Here is a 15271-nt window from a genome sequence, read left to right on the forward strand (position 1 = left end):
TTACCTCTCGACCGATACGATGCCGAAAACGATATTTAGACCATTGGATGTAGTTCATTAATAGTGTTTTCCAACAAAGATATTTGGCGCGGACTGATTTTAAAGTGGACTCTAGTAAAACTAACCTGCACTATCATTTGTACTAGGCATTGTTAACTTTGAATTTTGGCCTAGTGTGAACAACTACAATGATGAATTTGTTTGGGGTCATACCCCTAATGGTTTGTTTAGCATTAAATATGCGACTAACTTGCAATACAAATCCCCAAGTCATTCTAGAGCTGAGACTCTAAAGAAAATGTGGAAGCTAAATATCCCCCCAAAAGCAAAGTTGTTTGCTTGGTTACTTATTAGGGGTAGACTAAAACCTAGAACTTTTCTGGCTCGTTTTATGAACACTATTGATAGCACTTGCCCTCTATGCCTTGCAGGGCCTGAAAACATTAACCATCTCTTTAGCTCGTGCTCTTACGCTAAATCAGCGTGGGATGCAACTCCTCATGTTCCTAGCCAAGCCTCTTCCACCTCCTTTGATGTTTGGCTTGACACCATTATGAATTCGGCTAACTCCCACGTTGCTGAAGATTGCTTGTTGGTGTGTTGGCAAATTTGGAAAGCTCGAAACAACCTCATTTTCCGTGATCTGTCCACACCTCCTCAGGCTATTATTCACTTTGTTGCTTCCATTGGCTCCACCTATCGGAATGCCAACAAAAGATCTCCCGGCTTAGCGCCTGCCAACCAGAACATCATCAAATGGATCCCCCCCCCAGCTCCTAACTGGCACAAGCTCAACTTCGATGGTGCAGTTTCCTCTTCTTATGCTGCTGCTGGCTTTGTCATTCGAAGTTTTACAGGCCAACCCCTGATTTTTGGTGCTCGGAACTTTATTACTAATTCAGTTCCAGTTGCTGAAAGCTTTGCTCTCAAGGATGGTTTACTTGCGGCCCTAGATTTAAACAACCAATCCCTTGATATTGAAGGTGACTCTGCTCTGATCATTAGCTGCTCTCATAATGACTCCCCTCCTCCGTGGTCGATTAAATCTATCATTAGAGATATTAAAGATCTCATTGGAAGATTCAAGGATGTGAAGATTTCTCATGCCTTTAGAGAAGTTAACTTCCTTGTTGATGCCATTGCCAGTGTTGACCTTTCTCTGCCCTCTCCTACTACTTGGCATGGAATTCCTCCACAGACCGGTTCTGCTCTTTTTCTTGATCTTTCCGTTGTGGGGCGCCCTAGGGGTGGCTCTGTGTAATTTCATTTTCTTTTCAAAAAAAAAAAGCATATATAACAGTAGAGCTGCAAGTCTGCAACTCTGATTGAATAAAAGAGAGCTAGATTATGGACTTTATGCAAGGGCCAAACAATAGAATGATGGTAAGTTCAACCTCGAAAATGCTGTATGGTTTTCTACCAAAAAACTGGATACTGGCCGGACAAATCAAGAAACCACTATCATTCTCAAATGACCAAAATATTTAGGAAAAACTAACTACCAAGTAGCTTAAGTGATAGGTTTACACAAGCACCCTCCTTATGTTTCAAGGGAATGGTACATGTACATGCATGGCGAATCTTTTTGATGAAAGATTGGATATTCTCTGGGGATTTGCTTCATACAAAGATTCAGTGATGCACTAAAATAACTTTCCGATACTTATTATGCACTGAATGGTGTATTTGAGCAAGATTATATTGAAATACTCATCTAGAAAAAGAAGGGCTGGGAGTAAAAAGACATGATAGAAACATGCTTGATCAGGCTAGATTATAATACATTCATTCAATTGTTTACAACTAAACAGTAGTAGCACACTAGCAGCTCGGTTCATATGGATTGAGAAATCTATAGGTACAGTACAACCTGAAAGAAACAAAAGAGACGTTTTGCTGCACGGAACTAAAACAGCTTGTATACCAGCTCATAATACACACCAATCATACAGTTCTCAAAATAAACACGCATAAGCTTTATTTTTCTGAAAAGGATAGCCATAACATATGAAAACACTCCACAATAAGCCATGAATTCCTCTGCTTCCGGGGTAATAGGCTCATTTCCCTCAATTCCAGAATTTCCTAACATCATGTCAAAACAAATGCGTGACAATCAAAACACAGTACATAAAAAGACGAAACAAATATTTGCGTTCTTTCATTTCTATACAATTGTTATACTAAAAGCATATTTAGTGATCAAACAACATGAACACAAGAAACAAATTATTGTAGTTTAGATTAGTGTACGTACCATTTATCTTTGAAGTAGTCTCCTCTGCATTTTGCCTTGTACACAGCCATTTTGACATAAATCCAATCTCTTGAATCATCGAAGAACTTGAAGTAGGCGTATCGCCAAGAACTCTTCAGCAGTAAACTGCCACACACCACCCAAAACCCTGTGATGAATCCCAACACTGCACTGATAAGAAATCCCAGGCTTATGTGGCCATCATTATCATGACGTTCCTTGTTATCATCCGTTGGAGTGGTTCCATTTCTTGAGCAATCTGGTGTCAATGGTGGTCCACAAAGTCCAAGATTATCAGTATAAACAGAAGCATTGAAACCCTGAAGTTGGGTGCCTCCTGGAATTCTTCCTGACAATTGGTTGTGTGATACGTCCAGCACTCCGAGAAAGTGTAATGTCGAAAAACTTGGGGGAATTTCACCAGATAAATTGTTTCTTGACAGATCAAGGGATTCCAACATCTTCATGTTACCAAAGTCTTGAGGAAGCTTTCCCGTCAAATGGTTTCTTGACAAGTTGAGGGATTTCAACTCGGTCATTCTAGCTATACTCTCCGGAATTTCGCCAACCAAGTAATTGCTAGACATGTCAATGCTTCTCATGCTGTCAAGATTTTTCCCAAACTCAATTTCTATTCCTTTCCACACAAGTTCTGTTGAAGAATCGTAATCTGTTCCAATATCATCAGCCAAAGCTGTTATGTTACTGAAGCAATGTGGTAACGCTCCTGAAATATTGTTGCGAGACAAGTCCAAAACATGAATGGTGGCTAGATTGCACAAGGACATAGGTATGAATCCATTGAACTTGTTGGAGCGTAAGCGTAGAATGCTTAAATCGGTTAGGCTTTGGCCAATCCATGTTGGTATCTTTCCCGACAGGTTATTGTTGCCTAGGTCAACCAACTGTAATCCAGTACAGTTCTCCAAAGAAGGCAATTCTCCTGAAAACTTGTTTTCATGTAAACGCATTGCTTCGATCCCCTCCAAATTTCCTAATGAGCTCGGTAGTTTCCCAGATAATCTATTCCATCCAAGATTCAATGAAATCAATTGTTGAAACAGCATCCAACAATTAGGAAGCTCCCCTGTCAGCAGGTTGTGAGAAATGTCGAGATTAAGCAATGGACTATGAGCCCCGAAGGAATTAGTTTCACAGATGGAAGACAAGGGCTCAGAAAACTTGTTATACGAGAGATCCAACAAGGTGATTGTTGGAGGAAATAGTGGCACTGCACCGAAAAACCGATTATAAGCCAAGTTAACATAACCCAAGCTTGTTGTTGACAGATTCGGCAGTTTCCCATGGATTTGGTTCGTAGAGAAATCTATAGTTTGTAAGCCAGTTGAAAGTATATCAGAAAAATTAGGAGGTAATGATCCTGATATTCCGGCATTAGAGAGATAAAGCTCAGAAAGATTTCTCTGCGTTAGAATCCATTTTGGAAAATTTGGGCCCACGTTGCAATAGGACATGTCTAACCAACTTAGTCGTTGAAATGGTGGCTTCCAGTCAGAGCTGATGTTCATGGAAAAGCGATTAAGCGCGAGTCCCAGTGCCTGTAAACGAGAGAGGTTCCGAAAGTGGGATTCTGTGATGACACCACTCATAGAATTCCCGTTGAGATACAGATTTTGGAGGCTGTAGAGTTGCCCGATACTCTCGGTTAGAGACCCATTCAGATTATTCCAAGAGAGATCAAAATATCTCAACTCTGAAAAACCTGTTAGTTCTGGAATTGAACCCCAAAAGTGGTTATAGTCCAAGTCCAAGGTCTCAAGTGTGTTGTTAGCACAATACAAGGCTTTTGTAGAGTCCTCAATGTTTCCAGAAATATTATTATATGATAAATTCAACGACTCTAAGCTGCATAAATTTTGAAACCCTTTTGGTATCCCACTTTCAAGCTTATTCCCAGACAGATCAATATGGATAATGCTGGTGCTGGCCTTGGCTATCCAATAGAATATTGAAGAGTTAAGATTATTATAAGAGAGGTGGAGGAGTTGAAGAGAGGTGGATGAATTGATCAAGGAAATTGATCTTGGATTCATATTAGGAAGGTTGCACCCATCTAACAGAAGCTCGTTCAGTGAAGTGAGTTTGCTTAAAGATTGTGGCCAATTCACAACCTTTGAAAAATCTAGGCTCGACATGCTTAGGTATCTCAGGGAAACAAGATGAGTTAACCACTCGAGATTTTCCAAACTAACACCATCGTTATAAGACAGATCAAGAGTGTGCAAATTAGAGAGGTTTCCAAGCTGGGGAGGAAGATGCCCACTAAAATTACATTCTCTGAGTCTTAATTTTTCCAACCGACTCAAAGAGCCAATGAATTTGGGAATCACAATTCCTTGAAAATCAACAAAACTGAAGTCCAAGTAATTTAGGTAAGGCAAGTCGAGTAGTGAAGTATTAATTTCACCTCTTAAAGGGGCTTCAGAAGGGGAAGAATAGTAGTAAGCATCAATAGTACTAAAGGAGATATTAAGACTGGTGACATGACCTGTTTGGGTGTTGCATCCTATTCCTCTCCAGTTGCAGCAATCTTTCTCACTTTTCCAAGAAGCAAGAGAATCAGACTCATCCACAAGGCCTTGTTTGAACTGGAGAAGAGCATGCCTTTCACTCTCGAAGCACGTAGTGATATTGTCGGAGCTTCCAACACTGGAGCAACAAATAGCAGAGGCAATGGCCAGGCACACAAACCCAACCAACACAGAGTGCATAGAAGACATACCACTCATTACAGTGAACAACATGATGACTATGAAGATCGATGATTTGAAAACAACATAATAAGTGGAGTATATATATATATATAGTAGAAGCAAAACACTTTCAGAGACTGCATACGTAGAATCATCGAAATAGCAGTGGACCTTCTTCTGTCCATTCCAAACACAGTGCCTTGTAAATTGATTGACTTGATCGTCAACCAATTTGAAAAAGAGGGAGATAAAGGATATATAAAACAAGGAATAAGGGAAAAAGGGAGCCAATGAAATGGGGATCGACTGGAACACTCATTAGAAAGAGTAGTGAGTGCGTTTTTAACCAAAAAAAAAATTAGTAACTGCGTTAGAGGTCCTTGCACTAGCTACAATGTGGACTCACATGTTTACTACAGGTTGTAAGGAATGAAAGCTTGAGGAAATTTCCAGATTTCTGAAAACAGAAGCCCGTCTTAGAAAGCAAAACTGCTATATTTTGCCACATTCACACATCCATTGTTATAAGGAGCAAATGCAGCTAGAAATTGAAGAAAAAGAACACAATGACATCTCAAATCGATAAACATATATAAGGAAAAGAGAGACAGACCAGAGTGTAGACTTTATGCAAGTGCAAGACAATGAATTACTTATACAGTATATACAAGCCAAAAATATATCAATTACATAGTAATATTTATCCTGTAGTTTATCCCAGCAGATTTTAAGGTTTGCCTTGCTCTTTAGTTGGTTCTTTTAAGTAGAATTCATCTTCACTTTTTTACTTACATTTACTCGGTGGAAACCATATTTTGATTAGTTCTTTTAACAAAGGGTAAATTATAGAAGGCAAGGCATAGTAAATTAATTATATCCATTTGAGGGGTGATTTGAGGGTAGAAGGGTGGTGAGGCTTGACACTTTCCCCCTCATGCATTGCTTCTGCTATTAGCTGTTCAATCATATTGTTTATTGAAATTGCAAGTTTACTGATTTTCTTCCATTTAAATCAGCATACGAAGCCAGTTGAAACAGCTGTCATCTTAGTTCATAACTGAGATTCTGGGCCTGAGTATACTATGAGTGACTCAAACTCTAGATTCCACCTCTACCAGAAAAATCTTTCAGTTACCTCATCAATGTGTTACTGCAGTTACTTCTAACTCAAGTCATCATCTTGAGCCTCCTTTAATTTTTTAGATATAAAAGATAGTTTCGATGTATCTTAATTCATTGACTTGGGGATTTTACCTGATTCTGACAAGAACTGTAACGACCCCAAAATTTCAAGCTTAAAAACTCAAAATTTCAAAGTCGTTAAACACCAAACAATTTCAACGAATCGAAATCATTTAAAATGCCACAGCGGATCATCTCTGAGTTCAAAATACAACTCAGTTAAACCGATTATTACAACCCAAATTATAATTCAATATTATAACAAATGGAATTGCGTAATCCTCACAACAAACTCACAAGATAGTCACACAAAATCCTCACACAAGCTGGAGATAAATAACTTCAAGTCCTCTGAGCGGTCCGTCAATTCCCGCTAATCCACACCTGCGGAGTTATCCACTACACCATCGAATTGGTGCACCGGGATTGTAAACACAAACCCGGTAAGCTTTACAGCTCGTATGAGTAAAATGAAAATATAACTCGCATATTAATATATACGAAAATCCAGAAATCAACAAATATAAATGCACTCATGAGTCAATGGACGGCCCATCTGGTCGTCCCAAAGAAATATGAAATAAAACGCTCATGAGAAATTAAGTAACCCTTCTGGTTACCCAAATGCATTTATATTACGGGTACCAAGAACGCTGGTACACATCTGTTACCCCTCTCGTAATACACCGCCGATATTGGATAGTCACCCGCTACCCAACATCCAAAACAATCTGAGTACCCATGAGCAGATAACCACCCGTTACCTCACATGCAGTACTAAGGCAGACAGACTAGAGCTCTAACTGTATCGTAACTTTCGCCCGGCCAAAGACTAGGTTCCGACTTGCCAAACACGTACAATAATCTCACATCATATTGTACCAAATCACGTCCGAAGACAAATCAACATTTTAACAATCTCAATGTTAAAATCACGTACAATAATCTCACATCATATTGTACCAAAAATCATGTCCGAAGACAAATCAACATTTTAACAATCTCAATGTTAAAATCACGTACAATAATCTCACATCATATTGTACAAATCAAAATCACATGCTCGATATATAAATCTGATCATCGAAATGATGATGAGATGTTTGGGTGTTGCATCCTATTCCTCTCCAGTTGCAGCAATCTTTCTCACTTTTCCAAGAAGCAAGAGAATCAGACTCATCCACAAGGCCTTGTTTGAACTGGAGAAGAGCATGCCTTTCACTCTCGAAGCACGTAGTGATATTGTCGGAGCTTCCAACGCTGGAGCAACAAATAGCAGAGGCAATGGCCAGGCACACAAGCCCAACCAACACAGTGCATAGAAGACATACCACTCATTACAGTGAACAACATGATGACTATGAAGATCGATGATTTGAAAACAACATAGTAAGTGGAGTGTATATATATATATATATATATAGTTGAAGCAAAACACTTTCAGAGACTGCATACGTAGAATCATCGAAATAGCAGGGGACCTTCTTCTGTCCATTCCAAACACAGTGCCTTGTAAATTGATTGACTTGATTGTCAACCAATTTGAAAAAGAGGGAGATAAAGGATATATATAAAACGAGGAATAAGGAAAAAAGGGAGCCAATGAAATGGGGATCGACTGGAACACTCATTAGAAAGAGTAGTAAGTGCGTTTTTAACCAAAAAAAAATTAGTAACTGCGTTAGAGGTCCTTGCACTAGCTACAATGTGGACTCACATGTTTACTACAGGTTGTAATGCATGAAAGCTTGAGGAAATTTCCAGATTTCTGAAAACAGAAGCTCGTCTTAGAAAGCAAAACTGCTATATTTTGCCACATTCACACATCCATTGTTATAAGGAGCAAATGCAGCTAGAAATTGAAGAAAAAGAACACAATGACATCTCAAATCGATAAACATATATAAGGAAAAGAGAGACAGAGACCAGAGTGTAGACTTTATGCAAGTGCAAGACAATGTATCACTTATACAGTATATACAAGCCAAAAATATATCAATTACATAGTAATATTTATCCTGTAGTTTATCCCAGCAGATTTTTAGTTGGTTCTTTTAAGTAGAACTCATCTTCACTTTTTTACTTACATTTACTCGGTGGAAACCATATTTTGATTAGTTCGTTTAACTAAAGGTAAATTATAGAAGGCAAGGCATAGTAAATTAATTATATCCATTTGAGGGGTGATTTGAGGGTAGAAGGGTGTTGAGGCTTGACACTTTCCCCCTCATGCATTGCTTCTGCTATCAGCTGTTCAATCATATTGTTTATTGAAAATTGCAAGTTTACTGATTTTCACCATTTAAATCAGCATACGAAGCCAGTTGAAACAGCTGTCATCTTAGTTCATAACTGAGTTAACTTACCAGAATCTGCCTGAGTATACTATGAGTGACTCAAACTCTAGATTCCACCTCTACCAGAAAAATCTTTCAGTTACCTGATCAATGTGTTACTGCAGTTACTTCTAACTCAAGTAACCATCTTGAGCCTCCTTTAATTTTTTAGATATAAAAGATAGTTTCGATGTATCTTAATTCATTGACTTGGGGATTTTACCTGATTCTGACAAGAACTTCAATCTAGAAAAGACTACAGAGTAGCTCATCTGTTGATCCAGTACTATGTGGATAGTTGATATAAGGTTGCCAAATTGTTACAAGCCAAGAAAACAGAAATTAATTCTACTTTCATTTCAGCATATGAATATCTAACTTTGACATTAGTTTTGGACTGCTGGTGTTGCCCATAAAAGAGAGTAATTTTGAGAGGACTTGACTGTATGAGAGAAGCAAGAAATGCAATATGGCAGACGAAGATATACATGCAAAATTGAGAAATGCAAATGATGGAATAAGCTCTCCTTGGATGTTGAAACCTCTGATGCATTCACCTTTTAAAAATGCACTTTTCTGGACAAGGTTAGCTCTAACATTACTTGGAGAGTAGGAGATGGTATACCGTACCATGGTATACATTACTTGGAGTTCAAATCCAAAAAGTGACCTTATATACAGCCACACCAGAACATGGTATACTCCTGTGTTACAGCATCTGGTCCACCCTCATATTGTAGAGAAAAGTAAATGTAAATATTAGCAAGTATCAATTGCCTGAAAGCTTATTTGGAAATTTGAGAAGGGGTTTTTTTTTTATTGAGTTAAAACAGCTTCCTGATCGCTATAGAGATTTGTCTTTGCGGATTCTTTGGCTTCAACCTCTAGCGATGCTTAAGAGTTTAGGGCTTGAGAAAGCCCTCAATGCACAAGTTAGAGTTTTTGAAAGATGGATGATGGTAATTTGGACGTTATGGAATAGTAAAAACTTCATGTTGCGGTCTGGGAAATAGGAATATGACAGAGCTAATGCAAACAAACCAAAGCCACTGGAAAAAATGTATAGGAAGCAACCCTTATTGAACAGATTAAAACTGAATTTTACTGGTGCTTTTTTGCGTTCTTCAACACAATTTTCTGAAATTTGTTGCCAGTTTTACACATCAATTATAGTAATAGGTAATCAATCAATGAATTGAACTTTTAAGATGCTGGTTTTATATGTAGACCTGGAAAAGTGGAAAGTAACAGCATGCATGCTAGCAGTACAAGTTATCTCATCTACTGAATTGGATCTTTCTGAACACAGAAGCCTGGTCTTAGATGTTTATGGAAGTTTGAACGTTTGAACACTATTACAGGAGTACAGGTTGCCCGTTCTCCTAGACCAACTAATTTTGTTGCTCACCAATTTGGGAAAAAAAAATTGTGTTGCCAACAGACCAACTAGTTATAGCCTAAAAATCCAACAATTTTGTATAGACAATGAATTTTTATTGTAGTCATATCAGAGACACGCAGTGAACAAAGTTACTTTGTTACTGTACTTACAAGAAGATCACTCTGGGACCAATCAGGGACTTGGTCTCATTTTTAAGCAGCATTGATTCCCATCGATGTCTTAAACTCAACAACTTAGAGACTAAAAGAAATGTCTTTCTGTAATAACCCAATTTTTTAGAAACTAAATGTCGAGTATTTTCATAGTGTTAAACTTGTGAAATTAATTCAAGACGACAATTGGAGGTTTGCGACATTTCGAAACGAAAACGGAAACGTTCTCAGATCGTTTAATTAGAAAAGTAACGTTACCGCAACGTATAGATCGACTTTTATTCCGTCGCTCGGTTGCGAAAACTTCCTTCACGAAAGTCGTAGAGCTCATCGTTACGAATTCGTGGACACGTCATGCGTTCGAATCGGACGTTGGACGCGAAAGTTATTAACGTCGGAAGTTCGTTTCCGATTTTGGAAATAGTATAAAAGGAAGGAGAGGAGATTAAAAATCAGATTTTTCTAAAAATCAGCTCGGGGTACTGTTCACCCGAGCTCGGACACTGTTCACCCGACCAAAAAAACCTTCTCCGGCCGATTTCTCCACCATCCGACGTCGCCTCGTGTTGTGCCACCTATCAAACTGACGGGCTCGACGAGCTCCATCTTTTGGGCTACGCCTTGCACTCCGGCGACAACCACACACGGTGTAGCAACTGCCGGAAGTTACTGCTGTAGCGGCGCCGCCTCCTCCGGCCACCATGGCTCAAAATTCTTGGGGGGTTTTGCTTGTCTCAGTCCCAGCAACATTCCCACAAAAGGAATCGAGCCAAATCGAAGTGTAAGTACCCGAATCAAAATTTCAATTTCTAGGGTTTGTGAATAGTGCCGATTTCATGTTCTTCGTTGTTTGGACTGTTTAGACTCGGATTTAGACCTTGGTGTCAACTAGGAAGTTGTTGGAAATGTTGTTTAGGTTGTGGTGGTGAAATTTGGTGATGATTGGTGGCTGTCGGTGAACAGTAACGCCGAATGAATAGTACCTGTGAATAGTAACTCCGCATGAATAGTGATCTGTAACAGTAACTGTGAATAGTGATTTGTAACAGCAAATGTGAACAGTGTCATGGTAAAACAGTAACTTTGAACAGTGTTTTGGTAAAACAGTAACTGTGAGCAGTGGTTTAGTAAAAACAGTGATTAGTAAACATGAACAGTGTTCCGTGAACAATGTTTTATGAACAACATTTAGCTGTGCTGAACTCGTCACCTGATATTTTAAATATCATTTTCTAAGCATTTATCGTGCTATTAGGTGACTGACGAAACGAGTGAGGAAATTAGTTTCAGGGTCGTGGAAGTTGCACGCAGGAAAGAATGTGAGTAAAATCTCACTTATTTACGAATCTACCCTTGCGGTGATTCCAAGATTTTTGCAAGAGTTTTTAATATTGAATTACGACACGTATACAATATAGTGGATTACGTATATATCGTATAAATGGTAATAAGTACATATATATATAGTTTGCTATATTATATACTGTTATGAATTCATTGGAAATTGGAATTGGTCATTTCGAATGACGAGAATTAAATGTTGAGCATGTGATGTGATTTTTGTACAATATGAGGTGTGATTATTGTACGTGGTTTTAACATGAGTTTGTTAAAATGTTTTGTCTTCGTACGAGTTTTGTCTTCGGACGTGTTTATGAAATATGACATGTATACGATATAATGGATTATATATATATTGTATAAATGGTAAATATGTACATATATATATAGTTTGCTATATAATATACTGTTATGATTTTATCGTGATTTATGTCATTTCGATGACGAGATTTAAATATCGAGCATGTGATTTTGATTTGTACAATATGATGTGAGATTATTGTACGTGATTTTAACATTGAGTTTGTTAAAATGTTGATTTGTCTTCGGACATGATTTTTGGTACAATATGATGTGAGATTATTGTACGTGATTTTAACATTGAGATTGTTAAAATGTTGATTTGTCTTCGGACATGATTTTTGGTACAATATGATGTGAGATTATTGTACGTGATTTTTAACATTGAGATTGTTAAAATGTTGATTTGTCTTCGGACGTGATTGGTACAATATGATGTGAGATTATTGTACGTGTTTGGCAAGTCGGAACCTAGCCTTTGGCCGGGCGAAAGTTACGATACAGTTAGAGCTCTAGTCTGTCTGTCTTAGTACTGCATGTGAGGTAACGGGTGGTTATCTGCTCATGGGTACTCAGATTGTTTTGGATGTTGGGTAGCGGGTGGCTATCCAATATCGGCGGTGTATTACGAGAGGGGTAACAGATGTGTACCAGCGTTCTTGGTACCCGTAATATAAATGCATTTGGGTAACCAGAAGGGTTACTTAATTTCTCATGAGCGTTTTATTTCATATTTCTTTGGGACGACCAGATGGGCCGTCCATTGACTCATGAGTGCATTTATATTTGTTGATTTCTGGATTTTCGTATATATTGATATGCGAATTATATTTTCATTTTACTCATACGAGCTGTAAAGCTTACCGGGTTTGTGTTTACAATCCCGGTGCACCAATTCGATGGTGTAGGGGATAATTCTGCAGGTGTTGATTAGTGGAGATTGAGTGACGACTCCGGAGGCTCGAAGTCGTTCGTATCCTGCTTGTGGTGAGGTTTTTAGCGTGGATTTGTGTGTGTGAGAATTTGAGTGGAATTATTTGTGAGTTTTGTGAGAGTTTGGAGGATTATTACCATTCCATCTTATGTAATGTTGAATTATAAATTTGGGTTGTAATAATTGGTTTTTCTGAGTTGTATTGAGAACTCAGTGATGATCCGTTGTGCACGTTAAATGATTTCGATTCCATTGAGATTAGTTTTGGTGTTCTAACGACTTTGAAATTTTGAGTTTTTAGACTTGAAATTTTGGGGTCGTTACACTTTCAAATACACATGGTAGGTACACCATTTCTTTATATTCAATAATCTACTTCAATGTCAACTTGTAAGTTCTTCCTTTAACATCCTGGATCTAATGAGAAAACTTATCCTCTTTGATCCTGAGCACCAAATGACAGATGCAAGGAAAAAAAATGGCATGCATCGTTGGAGACGGGGTCATCATCAGAGTTTAGATCAATTCAAAATAAACATCTATGATTAACTTCATCCAGTACAAGTACTTCGGCAAGATAAATGTAAACATAAAAATAAACATGAACATCCACAAAACCACACGTCACCCCTGAAAGCAGGCATGATATAGTGACATTTGCGAGTCCTAAGCATACGAGAATTGTGACAACATGAAATGGGGAGAGCAACGTTTCTAAAATCTTCCTCTGCCCCTGAAACCACCACGCCCACCCCTTGGAGGTCCTCTGCCTCCCCTTGGAGGTCCCCTGCCACGAAAAGGTGCTCTGCCCCTTGGAGTTCCCCTTCCACGTGTTCCACCTCGAGGAAAAGCTGGTTTCTGTCCCCTGCACAATTTTCAAATTCATCTCAATGAAGACCAAAAACATTCCGCATATTAAATCATTAGCGTGTCAATCACAGTCGAGCATAGGAGTTGAATGAAAGCCTATCCTAATAGTGAATCAAATAACACCTGAAACCCCCTTCAACCTATGCACAATCCCAAGAACCCAAAAGAAAATAGAAATGGCAAATGAAGAAGCAACAAGCACAAAAACTCCCTAAACTTATTAACAAAGGACAATGCAGCTTCAAGAAACTCAGCAACATGGTAAAAAGGAAAAAAAATACATCCAAAAGAAAAAGAAGAAGACATGTGTAGGGTACTCAGTTACAGCAGACAGTGTTATTTGAAAACTTTTAATGATACGCAAAGATATAAAGCAGGGGCAATGGGTAAACTATATATATAAGAACTTAACATGAAATAAGCTGTAAAAACAACCGACACACCAGAAGATTCATAAATAAGTTTCACTAAGAGTTGTGTTGCAATATAGTTAAAAATCCAAGGAACACTAGTAGTTTGCTAAGAATGTGGGACCAACAGTAAAGCTAGAGTGATCAGATTATTGCTTCCCCTTTTAGACTGAATCTGGCTTGACCTCAAGTTTTCGGAATTTTAGTCTCATTGTCCTAACACCACAATGACTAAAGTAAAAACTCACTACACCAAAACCAAGAATCACAAGAGAACAAATCTCTGTCCGCTGTCTTCCTACATTGATAATAAACATTCAAGAAACAGAGGTCACAAGTAATATGGTATGCATTTGTCTTTTGCTTGTTACAAAGGCACATGATGTCTTATTACACTAATAAAAAAATTCAACAAGGAAAAACATACTTTGGCTGTGGAAGAAATCTTGCAAGAGGAAGAAGCTTGGCCGGGTCAATATAAAACTTATCACCCTGTGCATATGAAGTAGCCACGATGCCTTCCTTGACTTTGACCGAGAAATACTGCAATCAAACCCCAAACGAACCACATTACATGTCAATACTACACGCACAAGATACAACAAAAATTCGCACCATAAAAGAGCGACAAGAGAACACTCACAGATTCATTAATGGGGCCGAAAATCTCATCGACCTTCCCTATCTGAGTCTTGTTCTGCAGATAGATAGGAGCATTGAAATAGGGTATCTTCTCGTGTGAGAGCTTTGTGACAGCATCACCCTCACATGCATGAACAAATGACGACACCTCTGCATACCCAGAATCAATAAAGTCATCACAATATCAACTACTCAATCAAAAGAAACCATGTTCTAAGCAAAAGACATAATATCAATCAAATACAAACTGATACAAAGACGCATTACTGATAGCCTTAACAACAAGCCCATATAGCTTCAATCTCTTCTGGGTATTTTTTTTTTTGAGTGATTAAAGAAGAAGAAGAAGAAGAAGAAGAAAAGAAGTCACATACCTACAACTTCGGAAGGAGGGCCTTCATCGCGGAAGCCGCCGCCACCACCGCGGCCTCTGAAACCGCCGCCGCCACCGCGGTTGCCTCTGAAGCTGCCGCCGCCTCTAGGAGGTCGCATGATGATGAGTGTGGTTGATCGAGGAGAGAAGAGGAGAGGAGAGCTGTGTTGGGGAGAAGGAAGGCTGCGGTTTGAAGACGACTCAAAGGAGTGAGAGAGTGTAGGGTTTTGATAGGGTTTTAGTCGGCTTCAAATTGACTAAAATACCACTCCTTTATATATCTCTGTTTTTTTTCTTTCTCTTTGAGAATGTTTATATATCTCAGTTTGCAAGTGAATAAATCATTTGTATTTGTATT

At 38.5% G+C, this 15271-nt stretch overlaps 2 protein-coding genes across 2 annotated transcripts; both read right to left on the minus strand.

Moving 5' to 3' along the window:
* Positions 1–1853: 1853 nt before the first annotated feature.
* On the minus strand, positions 1854–5007 carry LOC126795637 (receptor-like protein EIX1). The gene is made up of 2 exons (XM_050522439.1): positions 2258–5007; positions 1854–2085 (listed from the first exon to the last, which is right to left on the minus strand). The coding sequence occupies exons 1-2, from the start codon at positions 5005–5007 to the stop codon at positions 2070–2072; spliced, it is 2766 nt and encodes a 921-aa protein (XP_050378396.1). The 3' UTR covers positions 1854–2069.
* Positions 5008–13141: 8134 nt separating this feature from the next.
* Positions 13142–15120, minus strand: LOC126796112 (putative H/ACA ribonucleoprotein complex subunit 1-like protein 1). The gene is made up of 4 exons (XM_050522878.1): positions 14915–15120; positions 14542–14690; positions 14326–14441; positions 13142–13483 (listed from the first exon to the last, which is right to left on the minus strand). The coding sequence occupies exons 1-4, from the start codon at positions 15030–15032 to the stop codon at positions 13333–13335; spliced, it is 534 nt and encodes a 177-aa protein (XP_050378835.1). The 5' UTR covers positions 15033–15120; the 3' UTR covers positions 13142–13332.
* Between the last annotated feature and the right edge of the window lie 151 nt (positions 15121–15271).

The sequence above is a fragment of the Argentina anserina genome, chromosome 5 (genome assembly GCF_933775445.1).
Source record: "Argentina anserina chromosome 5, drPotAnse1.1, whole genome shotgun sequence".
Classification (NCBI taxonomy): domain Eukaryota; kingdom Viridiplantae; phylum Streptophyta; class Magnoliopsida; order Rosales; family Rosaceae; genus Argentina; species Argentina anserina.